The sequence below is a fragment of the Notechis scutatus genome, chromosome 2 (genome assembly GCF_049901735.1).
Source record: "Notechis scutatus isolate UNSWTSFEM ecotype Mainland chromosome 2, rNotScu1.2, whole genome shotgun sequence".
Lineage (NCBI taxonomy): Eukaryota > Metazoa > Chordata > Lepidosauria > Squamata > Elapidae > Notechis > Notechis scutatus.
In genome coordinates, this window is record NC_142010.1 from 24,759,959 (window position 1) to 24,776,549 (window position 16,591).

Here is a 16,591-nt window from a genome sequence, read left to right on the forward strand (position 1 = left end):
TCCTCCCAACAGGCTGTCTCTGGCTCGGGCCGAGCTGTCCCTTTTGCATCGGAGATGCCGGTTGCTGTGGCAACGGGTGCTCGCCTCACAATGCCCGCTGCCTTCCCCAGTTCTAGCTCTAGCAGCAACGTAGCTGAGAAACCTGTTCTGGGAACCACAGCCGGCCTACTCAGGTTTGCGCTGTGTGGAGCTCCCTTTGATTTTAGTTTTCTACCCTTTAAAGTGTATGGGAAAGAGAAGCAGGACTCGAAGAACCCAAACAAAGAGGAAGACCACTTTTACGAGCTCCCCAAGGATCTCTTGGCTTTCTCTCAGAAGAAACTGCGCTCTTCTCACAAGAAGTCCAGGTCACAGGTCACAGACACCCAAGACGGCCACCCATAAATGGGTAGATCCACAAAAAGCCCAAGAAGAAGCAATGAAGTGGGGGGTGGGGGGAGAATTGAAATAGTTCCTTAGTAATTGGGAGCTTGTTTGCTGTCTTCCTTGCCCACGCTTGGTTCTTCCCCAGGCTCTCCTGAGAGCTCATGGAAGTTGGATAGGATGGTCCCCCACACACGGTCTGTTAAGTCTGGGATATCACCCAGTCTCAATCCTTGGGTCTTCACTGGAGAAAGGATCTTGATGGTGATGTCCCCTTGGGGGAGAGAAAACAAAGAAACCTATTATGGCATGGCTCATAAATATCCAAATGCATTTGATCTCCATCATGTCTCATCCAGATGACCAGAGTTAAATGTCCAGGATCCCAGTTGGTTTCTGAGAGACCTGACCATCCCTAACTTGCACAGAGGGGGAGAGCACAAGCTGACTTGCGCATTGAACATCACAAAACAGGAACTATGTTATCTCATCTCTTAACTTTGTAGCTAATGCGTCTAAAACTTAGTACAGGTAGTCCTTGACTTACAACCGCAATGCAGCCTGCCCATTATCATTGTAAGTCATGACAGTCATGAAGTGAGTCATCATGTGACTGGACCTGATTTTACAACCTTTTTTTACAAACCCATAAAGCAAATGCTATGGTTGTTAAACGAACACCTCAATCATTAAGGAAACACTACAGTTGTTAAGTGAACAAATTGTTTGCTATGCGGTGTTTTTACCCCAAACTGGAAGTAAACACCGATTTTCAGCCTGGCTATCAGAACTTGGAACTGGGACATAAATACCTTTTGGGAGAGGTCCATTGTAATTTTGAACCATCGTTAAACAACCAGTCATAACTCAAGGACTACCTGTCCTTGGAGATATAGTTTGCATAAATTATAGACCTCCTCTGCCATTCAGAAGTTCTAATGTTAGATTCAGAGAGATCCTGGCTTTCAAGCAAAAAGTGGACAACCAATAATACTGCATGTGCCCCAGTCTGTTTGAATGCCCTTTAGAGCACCATGATTATACTGCTAAAATGTGGCAGCAGATTAATTGCTTTCTCTATATATATACATATTGCTTTTTAAAAGAAATCCTGCAAGAAAGGTCCCAAAGGTGCTTTTTAAAGGGGAATTGGGCTTGTTTTCCCTTGAAAATGTTTGCTTCTCATCCAGGAAGCTTCTTCAGTTCAATAAAGGGAGAAAGAAAATTCCACCCTAACTGCAAGGCTGAATATTTTGGTCCTGTCCAAAATATCAAGTGGTTAAATCAAGTGGAGTCCCCAATCCAAAACTGTTAGCTGCCTCTTGGAGCCTACAGTGCTGTGTGATGACCCCATTTTTATCCCAGTCACTTGCATTTTTAGGCCTCCCCTTGAGAGTTGACCTGTCGCTATGTCTTGGGGAGTAAAACCCAGACAAGCATTGACTTAGCTATTCCCAGTGCAACAGAATACCAGATATGAATTTGTTAGTCTTCATGTTGAAAAATGGTTTGTAGGAGGACATCACCACAGGAATGATTGGCACCTGCATGGAAAGAAAAACAATCACTGTCCAGAAGAGGTCACATTGCCACCATTGCATTGCAAAAGTGGAATCATGACGCTAACTCCAGGGTGGGCAAACTTTTTGGCTCGGGGGCCGCATTGACTTTTAAAATTTGACAGACGGGCCGGGTCAGCACAAGATTTTGGGGAATCGCCCCCTCCCCCCCTCTTCTCCTCCTTCCCCTCCCCTCGGAGGCTCCCCTCCTCCCTCGGAGGCCCTCTGAGTCAGGAGTTGCTACCACCGGCGGCGGCTCAGCTTGGAGCTCCAGTCCCGCGTTGCCTCGGGAAGGAAAGGCAAAAAGGAAGAGCCGCGCGGTGCTTTGCAACGGAGCAGCGGCACCGGAGGCTCAGGCTCAGCGGCTCCTGGTTTGCCTTTTCCTTCCCAAGGCAACGCGGACTGGAGCCGCATGGAGCTGCGCCGGCGGTAGCAACTCCTGACAGCCCCAGCCGGACACCTGAGCGGAGCCGGGCGAAACTGCCTCTTGCTGCTGCGGAGCACCGCCGGGTCGCCTCCTCAAGCAGCCTGCCCGCCCACCGGGCTTCCCTCTGCCGCGGCTCGGGGCCAGGCGCAGCGCCCGCGAGTTAAAAAGGAAGCCGAAAGTTGCTGGGAAGTTGCTCGGGTGCGCTAACCTGTCTGCCAGAGTGTCAGCAGAGCAACACATAAGATGGTGGCTGTGTTGGACATAAAATCAAGAGGAACTTCAATCTTACCATCACAGTCACCATTTTGATTTGTGGTCCCCTTGGTGGTTGCTTTTAGGTAGGATTTGTTTTTGTTTAGTTTTGTTTTGTTTACATCTGTCTAAAGGAAAACTGAAGAGAAATGACCTATGTGGCCATATCCATGTCAGCAATATGCTATTGCTGCATTCTCTGATCAGTGTAGAATCGGGTTTGAGGAGTGGGGAAGGCCTCGCTGAGGGGAAACCATCCCAAAGACTGATGCTGCTCTTTGTAAGGAGTGTGTGTGTAAAAATGGTGCTGGTGGGAAAGTTTGTTGGCCCAAAAGGATTCCTCTGTCTTTGCTTCCTTGTAAACGAGAAGTTAACTTCAACATCAGTGGTAGAGTTTAAGATGCCACAAATTTTCCACACTGGAGTTTTAATTAGGGGGAGGCAATTAATAAGGGGAAAGAAAACCCAAACATCTAATAAACAACCTGAAACAAACATTACATGAGCTGTTTCTCAACCGTGGCAACTTGAAGATATGTGGATTTCAACTCCCAGAATTCCTCAGCAAGCTTGCTGACTGAGGAATTCTGGGAATTGAAATCCACACATTTTCAAATGGCCAAGGTTGAGAAACATTGAAAAAAATCAGGCAACCCTATTTGGGTTGTATTTACTTAAGCAGAGGTAGATAAGCATTACAAAATCTTGCAAAGCGGAGTAATTTCCAACTAGCCATGTCCTTTTCCTAGCTACTTTTTTTAAAAAAGCTTTTTAAAAAGTTCAAGTTTCTTTTCTTCAGGAACCCTTCCAACTTATAAAAATTAAGGAGGACCCCCCCCAAAAAAAGCTTCTATTATGTTATTGATAATTGCCATATTAAAAAATAAAAATAATTTTATTTACTACCCTTTCCCATGATTGTTTGATGGGATTTTAATATTGTACTACTGAATAATGAAAGACGGGCAAATAGGGGCTGGTTTGATTTCACAGCCCCTGAAATAGTCTCGGGACACCCCAGAGGTCCTAAAAACTTTGGGGTCCCCAGAGATTCTAGGACCTCTAGAAACATTGGTCTGTTCCACTATCCTCCATCCCTGCTTGATGGTTTGAGGTGGTTCCTCCGTTTTATTACTCTGTTTTCAGTTGGGTTTGGGGTATGTTTTCACTTTCCCTGGATAAAGTTGACCCCACATTTTTAATAGCTATTTATTAAACTGAAAGAAAATAACTCAGTCTAACTTTGGGGCAGCATTTTGGGAAAGGAAGACAAAGCAGCTCCCTCCAATCTTGAATTCGTAGTATTTAGTAAGGAAATATTCTTTTAATGTGTGATGGAAAGGATTTTGTTTTTTTACTCTGCTGCTTTGGGTGGTAGCTCAGTTGCCAATAATAATTATTACTGTTCTCCAATAATGATTATATATTGCTTAGCTTGCCACCTTGATGGTTCTGGTTTCTACAACTGAATGGCTCACAGAAATAGCACTGCTCTATTTTCATTTCTTTCTGAGTTAAATGAAGAAATACAGTAAGAAGTGTGGAAATGTCACATTCGTACCTGTGCCTTCACTGCAAGATAGACAGCCTCTTTTTGCAAGGGCTCCAAGGTGGATTCACCAGTTCTGTGGCCTTCAGAAAATACCCATATTCTCAGCTAATTAGACAGGAAAGAACAAGTTTAATAATGAATACATTAGGCCTTTCTTCTTCAGCCAATTAATACAGTATTGACAAGGGAATGTCTTTGACTCCTGTAATACACCATTTCTTTCAACTCCATCAGTTCTAATAGCACTTTTCTAAAAGCTAAGCTCTACATTCCTGTCATGTGGTCATATTAAGATAGGCCCAGGAAATCAATACACATAGCGCTCAATTTACGACCGCAATCGGAACCAGAATTTCTATTCCTAAGCACAGTGGTTGAGTAAGTTGCCATGGATTTTATGTCCTTTTTTGACACAGTTGTTAAGTGAATCATTGCAGTTTTTAACTGAATCATGCTTGTCAGAAGTCAGCCAGGAAGATTGCAAATAATGATCACGTGAGGATGCTGCAACCATTGTAAATAAATGCCAGTTGCCAATTAATTTTGAGCACATGACTGTAGGGATGGTACAATGGTCATAAGTATGAGGACTGGTCATAAATCATTACTGGATTGAAACATGCTTTTTAGGACAGGCAGTTATTCACTCTATTGTATTTTTACCTATTCTGTTTTAGAGAAACAAGATGATAATGTAGCTTCTCATCTTGATCTGGAAACTAACCATATTTATTTAATAAAAATATTTCTTGCTAGATTTGCATCACTTCTTTTAATAAATCCATTGTTATTAGTTCACTTAATTTATTTTATTTTATTTATATCTTTATTATTTTTACAATTAACTCGAGGTGGCATATCCAATATATCTAACACTACACCTCTTCCTCCTCCTCCCCACAACAACCCTGTGAGGTGGGTTGGGCTGAGAGACGGTGTCTGGCCCAAAATCACTCAAATGGCTCTCATGACTAAGGCAGAACTTCAACTCATGGTTTTCTGATTTTTAGCCTTGGTGCCTTAACCACTACGCCAAACTGACACGATCTTAAATAGAGCTCTTTCAAGATTGAAGAGATAATTGGTGAAAGTACCTTTTACTCAGGGCTGGGATTCTACTAGTCCGCACCTATTCACTCAAACCAGTTGTTAACATTCTAAGCAGTTCAGAGAACCGGTTGTTAGAAGAAATTACTGGCCTAATCCTGTAAGGAAGGCAGGAAGGAAACATTCTGGTGTTGCTTACAGAAACTGCTCTCCGTTAACCCTTATTACATTCTTGGCAGGACTAGACTTCCTGTCTCAGGAACTTCTCTGGAGTTTTTTTTCCCCCTCCTTTGCTGGTACTTTGCTTGTGTGGAGTGACCATTCAAAGAAAAAAGTGACTTATGACCGTTTTTCACACTTATGACTGTTGCAGCATCTCCACAGTCATGAGAGGCCAGGCGAGGAGATGTGTGCCTCGATGTGAGTGATATTGAGTTGGCCATGCCCAGCCAGTCACATGACCACCAAGCCACGCCCACCAACTAAGCCACACCCACAGAACTGGTTGTTAAAAATTTGAATCCCACCCTGCTTGATGCCTTAACCACTACGCCAAACTGACACTTTCTTAAATAGAGCCCTTCCAAGATTGAAGAGATCATTGGTGAAAGTACCTTTTACTTCCAAGATCATGTTCTTAACTTGCCCCACTACTATCACACCAGTGGTGGCATGCTTCCACTTCCGTTCGGCCTGGTTCAGCCAAACTGGTAGCGATGAGCAACGCAGACCAAACCGGTTCTCTCCACCACTCTGCTGTTGGGCCTACCTGCCCGCCTGGGCTCCCATACTCACCTTTATCCTCTGCTTTTGAAGCACAGCTGCTTTGGCGCGGCACAGAAGAGTGCCGCATGGCGGCTGCTGAAGCAACCGGGAGAGTGCAGGCTTGCAGGAGGTGAGTTGTAACGCCTCTGCCCCTGCGTGTGTGTGCATCCGTGCAAGCGTGCCCACCAAGCCACGCCCACCAAACCGGTGGTAAAAGTTTTGAATCCACCACTGCATCACACATAAACTTTGCATATTTGAAATCATATAAGGATCTACAAATTTACTGTATGATTAATCCAGGGGTGAGATTCAAATTTTTTAACAACCTGTTCTGTGGCCGTTGCTTAGGTGGTGGTCGTGGCTTGTGGTCATGTGACTGGGTGGGGCGTGGCTTGGTGGTCATGTGACCGGTTGAGTGTGGTCAACTCAATATCACTCACATCGAGGCATGCATCTCCTCGCCTGGCCTCTCATGACTGTGGGGATGCTGCAACAGTCGTAAGTGTGAAAAATGGTCACAAGTCACTTTTTTCAGTGCCATTGTAACTTTGAATGGTCACTCCACACAAGCAAAGTACCAGCAAAGGAGGGGAAAAAAACTCCAGAGAAGTTCTTGAGACAGGAAGTCTAGTCCTGCCAAGAATGTAATAAGAGTTAACGGAGAGGCAGTTTCTGTAAGGAACACCAGAATGTTTCCTTCCTGCCTTCCTTACAGGATTAGACCAGTAATTTCTTCTAACAACCGGTTCTCCGAACTGCTTAGAACGTTAACAACTGGTTCTAGTGAATAGGTGCGAGCCTGTAGAATCCCACCCCTGGATTAATCCATAGAGACAGGGCTAAGCCAGAACCAAGGGACAAGCCAGCAATTAGTGCAGAGAAACACACAGGTATTGGAAATAAGCAATAGGATTAACATTCCTGCTTCTTGGTGTTATTCTTTTTACCTTGTCCCATTCTTATCCTCCATCAATAGATATTCTATTATGTGCTGATAGAAGAGTGGTTATTTCCAATTAGCTATAGTTAAGATGTTAGTTTTACTGCATCATTATGCAACAGTGCCTTATTCTATAAATAAACTTTCCATAAAATTGAATATTTATTAGCCACAAGAGTCTATTTTCATCCAGTGATGGCTACTTACATTGCACAGCCAGTATCCAAATAGCACCTAACACAGTTTTTCTCTGTGCTCATTCATACTCTTACTCAATATCACACAATATGTAATGCACTGGGTAATATCCATTGGACATCTTCTTGGGGAAGGGTATCTTTGGGATGTTAGAAGAACCAATACTTTTCCCAGGTATCAGGACTCCTGCCTTGGACAGAAGGTCTCCAAGATCCCTTCCAACTCTTATCATTCCATGAATACAGAAAACAATGTAGTGGTTATGTTGCTGTCCTCCCCTACTTACATTGTCCCGGAGCATGGTGTCTTCAGTTGCTGAAATTATCTCAACAGCTTCCGCTTCCTTTTTATGGTCAATGAAAATGAAACCACACAGCCACAGGACAACACCAACAGTAAGCATATACAGGACTTCTTTCTTGACGAAAAGGGTACATCGCTTGGGCAAGACTTGAAAAATCCCTGGAGGTTTTTTTTTTTGCAGAAGAAGAATAGCATCAGAAGAAGGTCAAATCTAAGGGTAATTGTTGGTTCTTTCCACACACCCCAATCCCCTACTGTGGAATGTAACCAGGACAGGATTAGCATCAGCTGGAGTGAACCGACCTAGATTCACCACCCTGTTGAGTTCAACAATATCAAAAGATTGATACTGGGCTACAGGAACATTTCTGAGGAATTTTTTTTCCCCCCAAACGTGGAATGTGGAAGGTAGCAGAATGAGGAAGACTGACTTCAGGCTCCTCTAAGGAAAAGTGGAATTTCCTGCATGTGCTGGCTGTGGGCTTCTGGAAGGAAAATTTTTAGGGCAAAGACAGTCTTGCGTCTCAGCACCTTCTTGTTTGTTTTGTGTTTAGGAAAGCATGCATGGATTATGGTGTGATTATCCGGCAATGTCTCTTGATTTTAGATCCCAAAACTCTAACCTTAAGCTGTCTTCCATGGACCTCATTCCATTCCTAAGAGGTCTGTGAGGGGGCGTGCATAAGTACACCAGCGTGCCTACCGTTCCTGTCCTACTCTTCCCATTTATTCGTGCTCATTTATTGTGTATATACTTATATACCTGTTTATACTTATATGTTTATATGTTATGTTCATACTTATACTTGTTTTCTCATACATGCTTGACAAATTAAATAAATAAACAAATAAACAAATAAGTAAGTAAATAAATGAATAAATAATTATGGCAATTCTAAATATGTGGACCTCAGCTCCCAGAATTCTGGGAGTTGAAGTCCGCATATCTTGGAGTTGCCAAGGCTGAGAAACGCTGATTTAAGGGATCAATTCTCCCACGAGGAAAGTGTCTGGTGACTAGGAACTGCAGCAGAGCAGAAGCTCTTGGAAGCTATCCGCCGTCCCTTGACAAAGCCCATCTATCTTTCTTCGCAGAATAATAGATCCTTCTGCTTTGTTGTTTACAGATATGGCAAACAGATTTTTTGGGAGGTGCATCAGTTTGTTCTCCAGCTGTTCATGCTTCTTGATCTGGAAAAGGATTAGGAGAGGATAACCTCCTGCTCAGTGGTGGATTAAGGCTCACGGGTGCCCCCCCCCCCCGCTCCCTCCTTTGTACGTACTGTACAAAGGAAGCCATATTCTCAACTTTGTGGCGCCCCCTTTGGGCCTGGTGCCCTAAGCAGGTGCTTCGTCTGCTTAATGGTTAATACACCGCTGCTCCTGCTATTCTCTCCTGTCTTCATGTGAAGATGAAAAGCCCAGAGACTGCAAAGAACAGGGCATGAGGAAAGATAGGCAAAATACTCATACCCATCATGAAATATTAACTCTCCTTTGGAAGAATTCTGAAGAATTCTGAGTAACATATTTCAGACAAATTCAATCCTATGCTCTTCCCAAATGCTTCATGTTGTCCATCTTTAAACACGGCTAATAATAATGTTTGAAATAATTTGTGTATCCACCCACTGTTTAAGGGGAAATCCAGCTAGACCCATCACTACTGCTTACAATCCTGCTATAGCTACTATTTTGTTTTTATTGCTTTTAATTTATTTAAGTTGCATGCCACATTTCTACTCTGGCTAGCACACAGTGTGCCTAAAACAATGCAAGAAAAACACAAAGTGTTAAAAATACAATATTAAAAAGATCGATAAAATTAAATGATGAAATGGACACAATTTTTGTGTGTTTCTTTGTGGGATCATCTTTCCTCAAATTAATCTTACATGGGTAAAGATGGAGATGAGTTATTCCTATTTCAACACATATTTTCAGGGCCCTGCCAACACGGTATGCACCAAAAGATCAACAAACTCACCAAGCAAGTCCATGGAGCACTGCAGATTAGAGATGACGACATAAGGCCCTTTCAGATTTAGATTCGTAACTCCCTGCACATTGATCTTAATGCCATAAAAGTGTTTCAAGGGTAGCATGATGAAACGCAGAACTCTGAAACAAAGAATGAGAACAGATGTGGTTTAGAAACATTAAGAGCAGTTGAGGAAAAGAAGCTGAGGCAATTGCTAGAGTTAAGTCCACCCCTTGTTGTGGTTAGCTGGCAGCAGGTGCGGACGGCTGAGGAGAGCGAGGACTCAGATGAGGGGCCAGGACCATTAGGGAGTGGACTGCTGCCTTCAGAGATTGTGGGGGCTGGCAGCAGCGATGAAGAGGTTCCCGAGGAGCCTGTGCCAAGTGCGCGTGCGCGCAGGGCTGCTCGTAGGAAAGAACAGCTGCAGCAGCACGGGTGACTCAGGAGTAAGGCTGCAAGGTAATGGCCCTACTTCAAGAAGATAAAAGCCAGCTGTGAATCAGACGTTCTTTGTAGGAAGCAAAAACATTTTGGAACTCCAGCCTCATGGAGTATCTTAGTTGGTATTTGAAGACTCTTTGTGTTGTAAAATATTATCTGTGATTCTTGGCAGCCTCACACAGTTTTGGCAAGGCTTGTGTTTATCAAAGTTAATTAGTTTGCAGCAGCCTTTTAACCAGGGATTCCTAAAAATCATTAAAAGGTTTCTGTTCCCTTTGGTTTGTGTTTGTTTTGTTGGAAAAGGGTTTGGGTCAGAACAGGCCTGTTCACAATTGCACTTTTCCATAAAACGTGTGCGATCTTCAGCCAGTGACACAATTGTATATGCTAAGGTAAGGAGGATAAAAGGTGGTGGGTAACTAAATATGTATCATCACATTCATATGTTGCCCTTTCTCAACATCACCTTCCTAACAATCCTATGAAGGAAGCTAGGCTAAGTGAGATCATCCAGATGACTTTTACACTGCACAGCCAGAATGTCCTATTTGCCTAATTAAGTCATTTCTGTCTGATACTATTTTGTTTGGTTTTTGAATTCCATGGTTAAAAATCATGATTCAGGGAGACACGACAGCAATGTTTCAATATTTGAGGGGCTCCTACAAAGACAAGGGGGTCAAACTATTTTCCAGAGCACCAAAAGACAAGACAAGAAACAATGAATGGAAACGAACCAAGGAGAGAAGCAACCTAAAACTAAGGAGGAATTTTCTAATGGTAAAGAGCAATCAACCAATGGAATAGCTTGTCTTCATAAATTGTGGGTGCTCCATCACTGGAGGCTTTCAAAGAGACTGGACAAACATTCATCTGAAATGGTATAGGCCAGGATCTCCTGCTCAAACAGGGGGTTGGACTAGAACAGGGGTCGCCAACCTTTTGGACCTCAGGGACCACCAAACTCATAATTTTAAATCCCGCGGACCGCTAATATGAATTTTGACTGACGGTGGCTTGCTGACTTTGGTGGGAAAGTCGGTCCCATATTCCAGAGCTGCAGTAGTCACAGGATTGGCCCTTTGGTCATCCTGGAGCAGCTGCTCCTCCACCGGGTACACCGGCCTGCCATGGACTGGAAGAGCTGCTCTGGGATGACCAAAGGGCCAGTCCTGTGACCACTGCAGCTCTGGAATATGGGACCGACTTTCCCACCAATGTCAGCAAGCCACCCTGGGTGTTCTGACCCATGCCCTTTTCCAACAAATCAAACACCATCCAAAGGGAACAGAAACCTTGTAATGCTTTTACAAAACAATTAGCTGTGATAAGCACAAGCCTTGCCAAACTGTGTGAGACTTGCCAAAAGGTAACAGGAAATAATTTGGGTCGGGGTCGCCAACCTTTTGGACCTCAGGGACCACCAAACTCATAATTTTAAATCCCAGGACCACTAACCGGTTCTGTGGGTGTGGCCTAATTTGTGGGTGTGGCTTGGTGGTCATGTGAGTGGCTGGGCATGGCTTGTATGTAAATATTATAAATATTTATATAAATATTGAATTTTTTATTAAAAAAAGAGCAAAGCAGGCAGGCAGATTGAGTTGCTCACAGAATCATTCAGTGATCTGTCTACCTGCCATCAGCTAGCTCGGTCTGTTACATAAAATTTGCTTGCAATCAAACTCATAAAATTTGCTAGCAAGCAAACTCACAAAATTAACACACCAACACTAACTCACAACACACCATGTATGTAAATATTGATTTTATATATATATATATATAAAAGAGCAACTTTTACCCAAAATCAGACAAAGCAGGCAGGCAGATTGAGTTGCTCACAGAATCATTCAGTGATCTATCTACCTATCTGCCATCGGCTAGCTCAGTCTGTCACATAAAATTTGCTTGCCGTAAGTCTGCACTGAATAATAGAACCTTCAGTCCTAAGGGAGGTTCAGCTGTGCTTAAAAGCAGAGCAGAAGATCTAAAGACTAGCTAGAAAGCAAGAACTCCAACCATTTCCTGCTTCCTAGATCAGGGGTCCTCAACCACTGGCGAGAGGACCGGTGCCGTCCGTGGAGCACTCTGTACCGGGCCGCAAAGAGAAAAAATATTTAAAAATGGCGGCTTTCTTCGCCTTTGGTGAATGCTGCTGGGATCGGGATCAAGGACACAAATGAAAGAAGGGAGGAGGAAGCAAGCCGAAGCCTGTCCTGCTCTCTGGCTCAGCGGCTTCGGTTTCCTCCGCCCGCCTCTTCTCTCTCAGTCGCTTTTCGCTGCTCCACCAGCCCAGGAAGAAACCGCTTTAAAGAGCTGGGGGGGGGTGGCTTTTCCTGTCGCGCAGCTCCTCCGAAGCGCCGTTTACCCCACCCGCTCGCGCCGCTTCAATTCAGTGCTCCGTTCTGCCTGCCTGCCTGTCTGGTTGTTTGGGAGCAGCTTCGGCTGAGAATAATAACTATTCGCCTCTTTTTATCAGCTGAAGCTGCTCTGAAATGAAGGCAGGCAGGCAGGCAGGCAGAACGGAGCACTGGGCTGGAATGCGCGCCGGGCGGGCGGGCGGGTGGGGTAAGCGGCGCCGAGAGCTGCGCGACCCCCGGCTTCTTTGAAGCAGTTTCTTCCTGGGCTGGTGGAGCAGCGAGGGCGACTGAGAGAGGACAGGCAGACACCTGAGGGAGGGAGGGAGACACCTGAGGATGGGGCTGAGGGCCACTGAACTTGGTGGTTTGCTGCAGCGTTTATTACCCGACTAGGTAACAACATCAGATGTTACCTAGTCAGGTAATGAACGTCTGCAAGCAACCACCGTCGATTCCCGGTCTTTGAAAAGTGTTTGTGCTTGAAACTGGTCCCTGGTACAAAAAGGTTGGGGACCACTGTCCAATAATCTAAATCTCCAGGCACAGCAGAACATCTGATGGTCAGAAAAATAGCAATTTAGCAGGCAAGTTTGCTGGGTAAGGAGTGAGTGGGCGGGGAGGGTTCCCACGGGGCATGTGGGCAGCACAGCCTTGTGTTTGTGCGCAGCCTGGATTAATTGCTTTGTGGGGTGCTCTGGGGGTGAGATTTCTCTGCAGCCCACCAAAATTTTCTCGTGGCCCACTGGCCACTGGTTGGTGACTGCTGAACTGGGTGAAACCAGGCTCAATAGCAGTAACTGTGAGAGGGATCTTGGAGTCTTAGTGGACAACCAGCTAAATATGAGCCAGCAGTGTGTAGCAGCAGTTTAAAAAGCTAATGCAATCCTAAATTGCATTAATAGAGGAATACAACCAAGATCAAGTGAGATACTAATACCACTCTATAAAGCCTTAGTAAGACCACACCTAAAGTACTGCATCCAGTTTTGGTCACCACATTATAAAAAAGATTTTTTGACTCTAGAAAAAGTACAGAGAAGAGCAACCAGGATGATTAGGGGACTGGAGACAAAAACATATGAAGAATGGTTGCAGGAACTGGGCTTGGCTAGTCTAGTGAAGAGAAGGACCAGGGGAGACAGGATAGTGGTCTTCCAATATTTGAGGGGCTGCCACAGGGAGGAAGGGGTCAAGCTATTTTCTAAAGCACCCGAAGGCCAGACAAGGAATAATGGATGAAAACTGAACAAAAGAGATTCAACCTGGAAATAAGGAGAAACTTTCTGACAGTGAGAACAATCAACCAACGGAACAGCTTTCCCTCGGAAGTTGTGGGAGTGCCATCACTTGAGACTTTCAAGAAGAGATTGGACTGCCATCTGTCAGAAATGGTGTAGGGTCTCCTGCTTGGGCAGGGGGTTGGACTAGATGACCTACAAGGTCCCTTCCAACTCTGGTATTCTAATCTATTCTAACTGAAAGTACATGTATATATGTGTGCGTGTCTAATGCCATGGTGCTGAGTGACTTACCTCATATTTGCCACATTCCTTCCACGGAGAGCTAGGACCGGAAGCAGAAAAAAGGACCATTCAAGCATCCAGACTTTTAAAACGCAAATCTTGAAGTAGTATCTGAAGATATTGCTAAAATGATAAAGGAGCAGCACCGCTAAGAAGAAGAGGAAGATATTGACTAGGAATAGCGACTGAGCCATGCTCTTTCCTAGGGCAGAACACTACAGACACACTAATATCACACACAGCTTACAGTGCTTCGATGGTGTTTAGGGTGCAGTGTGGCTGGGTGTGCAATTCAGCATACATTAAAAAGAACCTGTTCAAGCAAGTACATCACAAAAAGGGATAAGTTTCATTGGTTTTAACAAACATGTGGGGCTAGGCGTGGGAGCCAGGAATGTGCAGAGGTCTATACTTGTAAGCTTACGTTTTGGGACAGAGATAAATGAACCATCTCAGGTAAGGTCAACTGATGAACGCTATCGATTTTCAAAAAAGATTACGCATGCTTAATACCCTACATTATCAACAAATGAGAAAGAAAAATTATTATTCAGGCCTGTTCTTGAACTATCCACATCATACATAGTAGATATGAAGCAAATGAAGGTTTGGGGTGGGAGGTCAGAAGGAAGTATCACCAGTTAAGGTCTATGCAACACACTTATACAAATGTGTACATGAAGCTATACATGTGGCGATATTTGGTTTATTGCGAGTCACTGTACATGTAAGCCAACCCTCCTTATAACAATTACCAAGAGATAAACAACCTGTTTTTCATAACTCTTGCTATCTGATGTGCAAAAGGGAAGGGCAAATTCAGCCCAGAACTGACAGTGACTTCACAGCCATGAAATTCCTTACCTTATGAGTTACAAGCAATTTTTTCTACAGGTATGTTTAGTCCCAAATCTAAGACTTTTCCATTTAGATGCTAACTTTCTCTGTGTGATCTGTCCTGGGGCTCTTATATTCTACTTGAGAGTTTTTATTTTATTTATTTTTATTTATTTTTATTTGTCAATCGCTTATAAGATAATAGGTATAAGTATATACATAGTTATGAATACATGAAATGGTAACATACAGTATAAGAAAAATAAAAAGAAACAATAGGACAGGGACAATAGGCATGTTGGTGCGCTTATGCACGCCCCCTACAGACCTCTTAGGAAAGGGGTGAGGTCAATAGTAGACAGTCTAAGGTTAAAGTTTTTGGGGTTTGGGGAAGAAACCACAGAGTCAGGTAGAGTATTCCAGACATTGCCCACTCTATTGCTGAAGTCGTATTTCCTGCAATCAAGTTTGGTGCGATTAACCTTGAGTTTGTATCTATTGTCTGCTCTTGTGTTGTTATGGTTGAAGCTGAAGTATTCATTGACAGGCAAGTCATTGCAATGTATGATTTTATATACCATACTTAGATCAGACCAAAGACGGCGTAATTCAAGGTTTTCTAGGTCTAGAATTTCAACTCTGGTGGCATAAGGTATTCCTCAACGAGTAGAGGAGTGGAGAACTCTTCTTGTGAAATATTTCTGGACTTTCTTAACTGTGCTAATATCAGATACGTAATGTGGGTTCCAGACTGATGAGGTGTATTCAAGTATTGGCCTAGCAAATGTTTTGTATGCTGTAGTTAGTAGTATGATATCACCAGAGAAAAAGCTACGTAGGATTAGGTTAACAATTCTTAATGCCTTTTTGGCTATGTAGTTACAGTGGGCTCTAGCACTTAGATCATTAGAGATGAGCATTCCAAGGTCCTTTACGGAGCTTGGATCATCAACAAGGTCTTGACTATTCAGCTTGTATTTTATTTTCTGATTTTTTTTGCCAATATGTAAGACAGAGCATTTATTTGTTGAGATTTGAAGTTGCCATTTGTTTGACCATTCTGATACATAGTCAAGATCTTTTTGAAGGGTAGCAGTATTGTCTGTGGTATTGAACAGCTTTACATCATCAGCGAAGAGAACGCAGTTGCTCTTAATATGATCACAGAGGTCATTTATGTAGAGTATGAAGAGACTTGGTCCTAGAACACTACCTTGGGGGACACCACTGTTGACAGGTACAGGATTTGATAGGACACTCCCAATTTTCTCCATTTGTTGTCTGTTTGATAGGAATGCTTCTATCCAGTTATGCAGTTGTCCAGAGATACCATAAGATTTTAGTTTTAGTAGTTTGTCGTGTACCACTGAATCAAAGGCTTTACAGAAGTCTATGTAGATTGCATCTATTGTTTTGCCCTGATCGAGTTGTGTAGTCCGTATGTTTTTACAGTGTAAGAGTTACAGATTACAGGATAATTTTTTTCTGAAACCAAATTGTTTATTAGAGAGTAGGTTGTTTGTCTCTAAGTTGAGGATAATGGATTGGTTAATTGATTCCATGACTTTACAGGTGACGCAGCATAAGGAGATTGGTCTGTAATTTTCAACTAGGCTGGGGTCTCCCTTTTTGAAGATGGGGATGACCATGGCTTGTGACCATAGGTTAGGCAAGGAGCTGGTCCTGAAAGATTTTTCAAAGATTATGCTTGGAAGTTCTGCTATGGCAGTGGATAGCTTTTTTAAGAAGTAGGCACATATTCCGTCCAGTCCAATAGATAGAGATGGTTTTAGATTGCGTAGTGCTTTTTCAACATTGTCTTCTGTAAAATCGATATGTATTGTAGTTTTCTGTGGTTCGGCTAGGAAATACTGGGCATGATCCATTGCTGTTTACAAATACTGAGCCAAATAATGTGTTAAAGATGTTGGCTTTAATGGTGCAGTCTTTACCATTAGGTCCTATCAGGGGTGGGATGGACCTTGAGTCTTTTAGTTTGTTGTTTACAAAATTGTAAAAAGCGTGGGTGGAATTGGT

General features: G+C 43.4%; 1 protein-coding gene across 1 annotated transcript; it reads right to left on the reverse strand.

Moving 5' to 3' along the window:
- Positions 1-455: 455 nt before the first annotated feature.
- On the reverse strand, positions 456-13,976 carry LOC113422229 (1-acyl-sn-glycerol-3-phosphate acyltransferase alpha-like). The gene is made up of 6 exons (XM_026683036.2): positions 13,727-13,976; positions 9,397-9,530; positions 7,393-7,568; positions 4,163-4,258; positions 1,835-1,907; positions 456-637 (listed from the first exon to the last, which is right to left on the reverse strand). Exons 1-6 carry the CDS (start codon positions 13,909-13,911, stop codon positions 456-458), a joined length of 846 nt encoding a protein of 281 aa, XP_026538821.1. The 5' UTR covers positions 13,912-13,976.
- Positions 13,977-16,591: the final 2,615 nt, after the last annotated feature.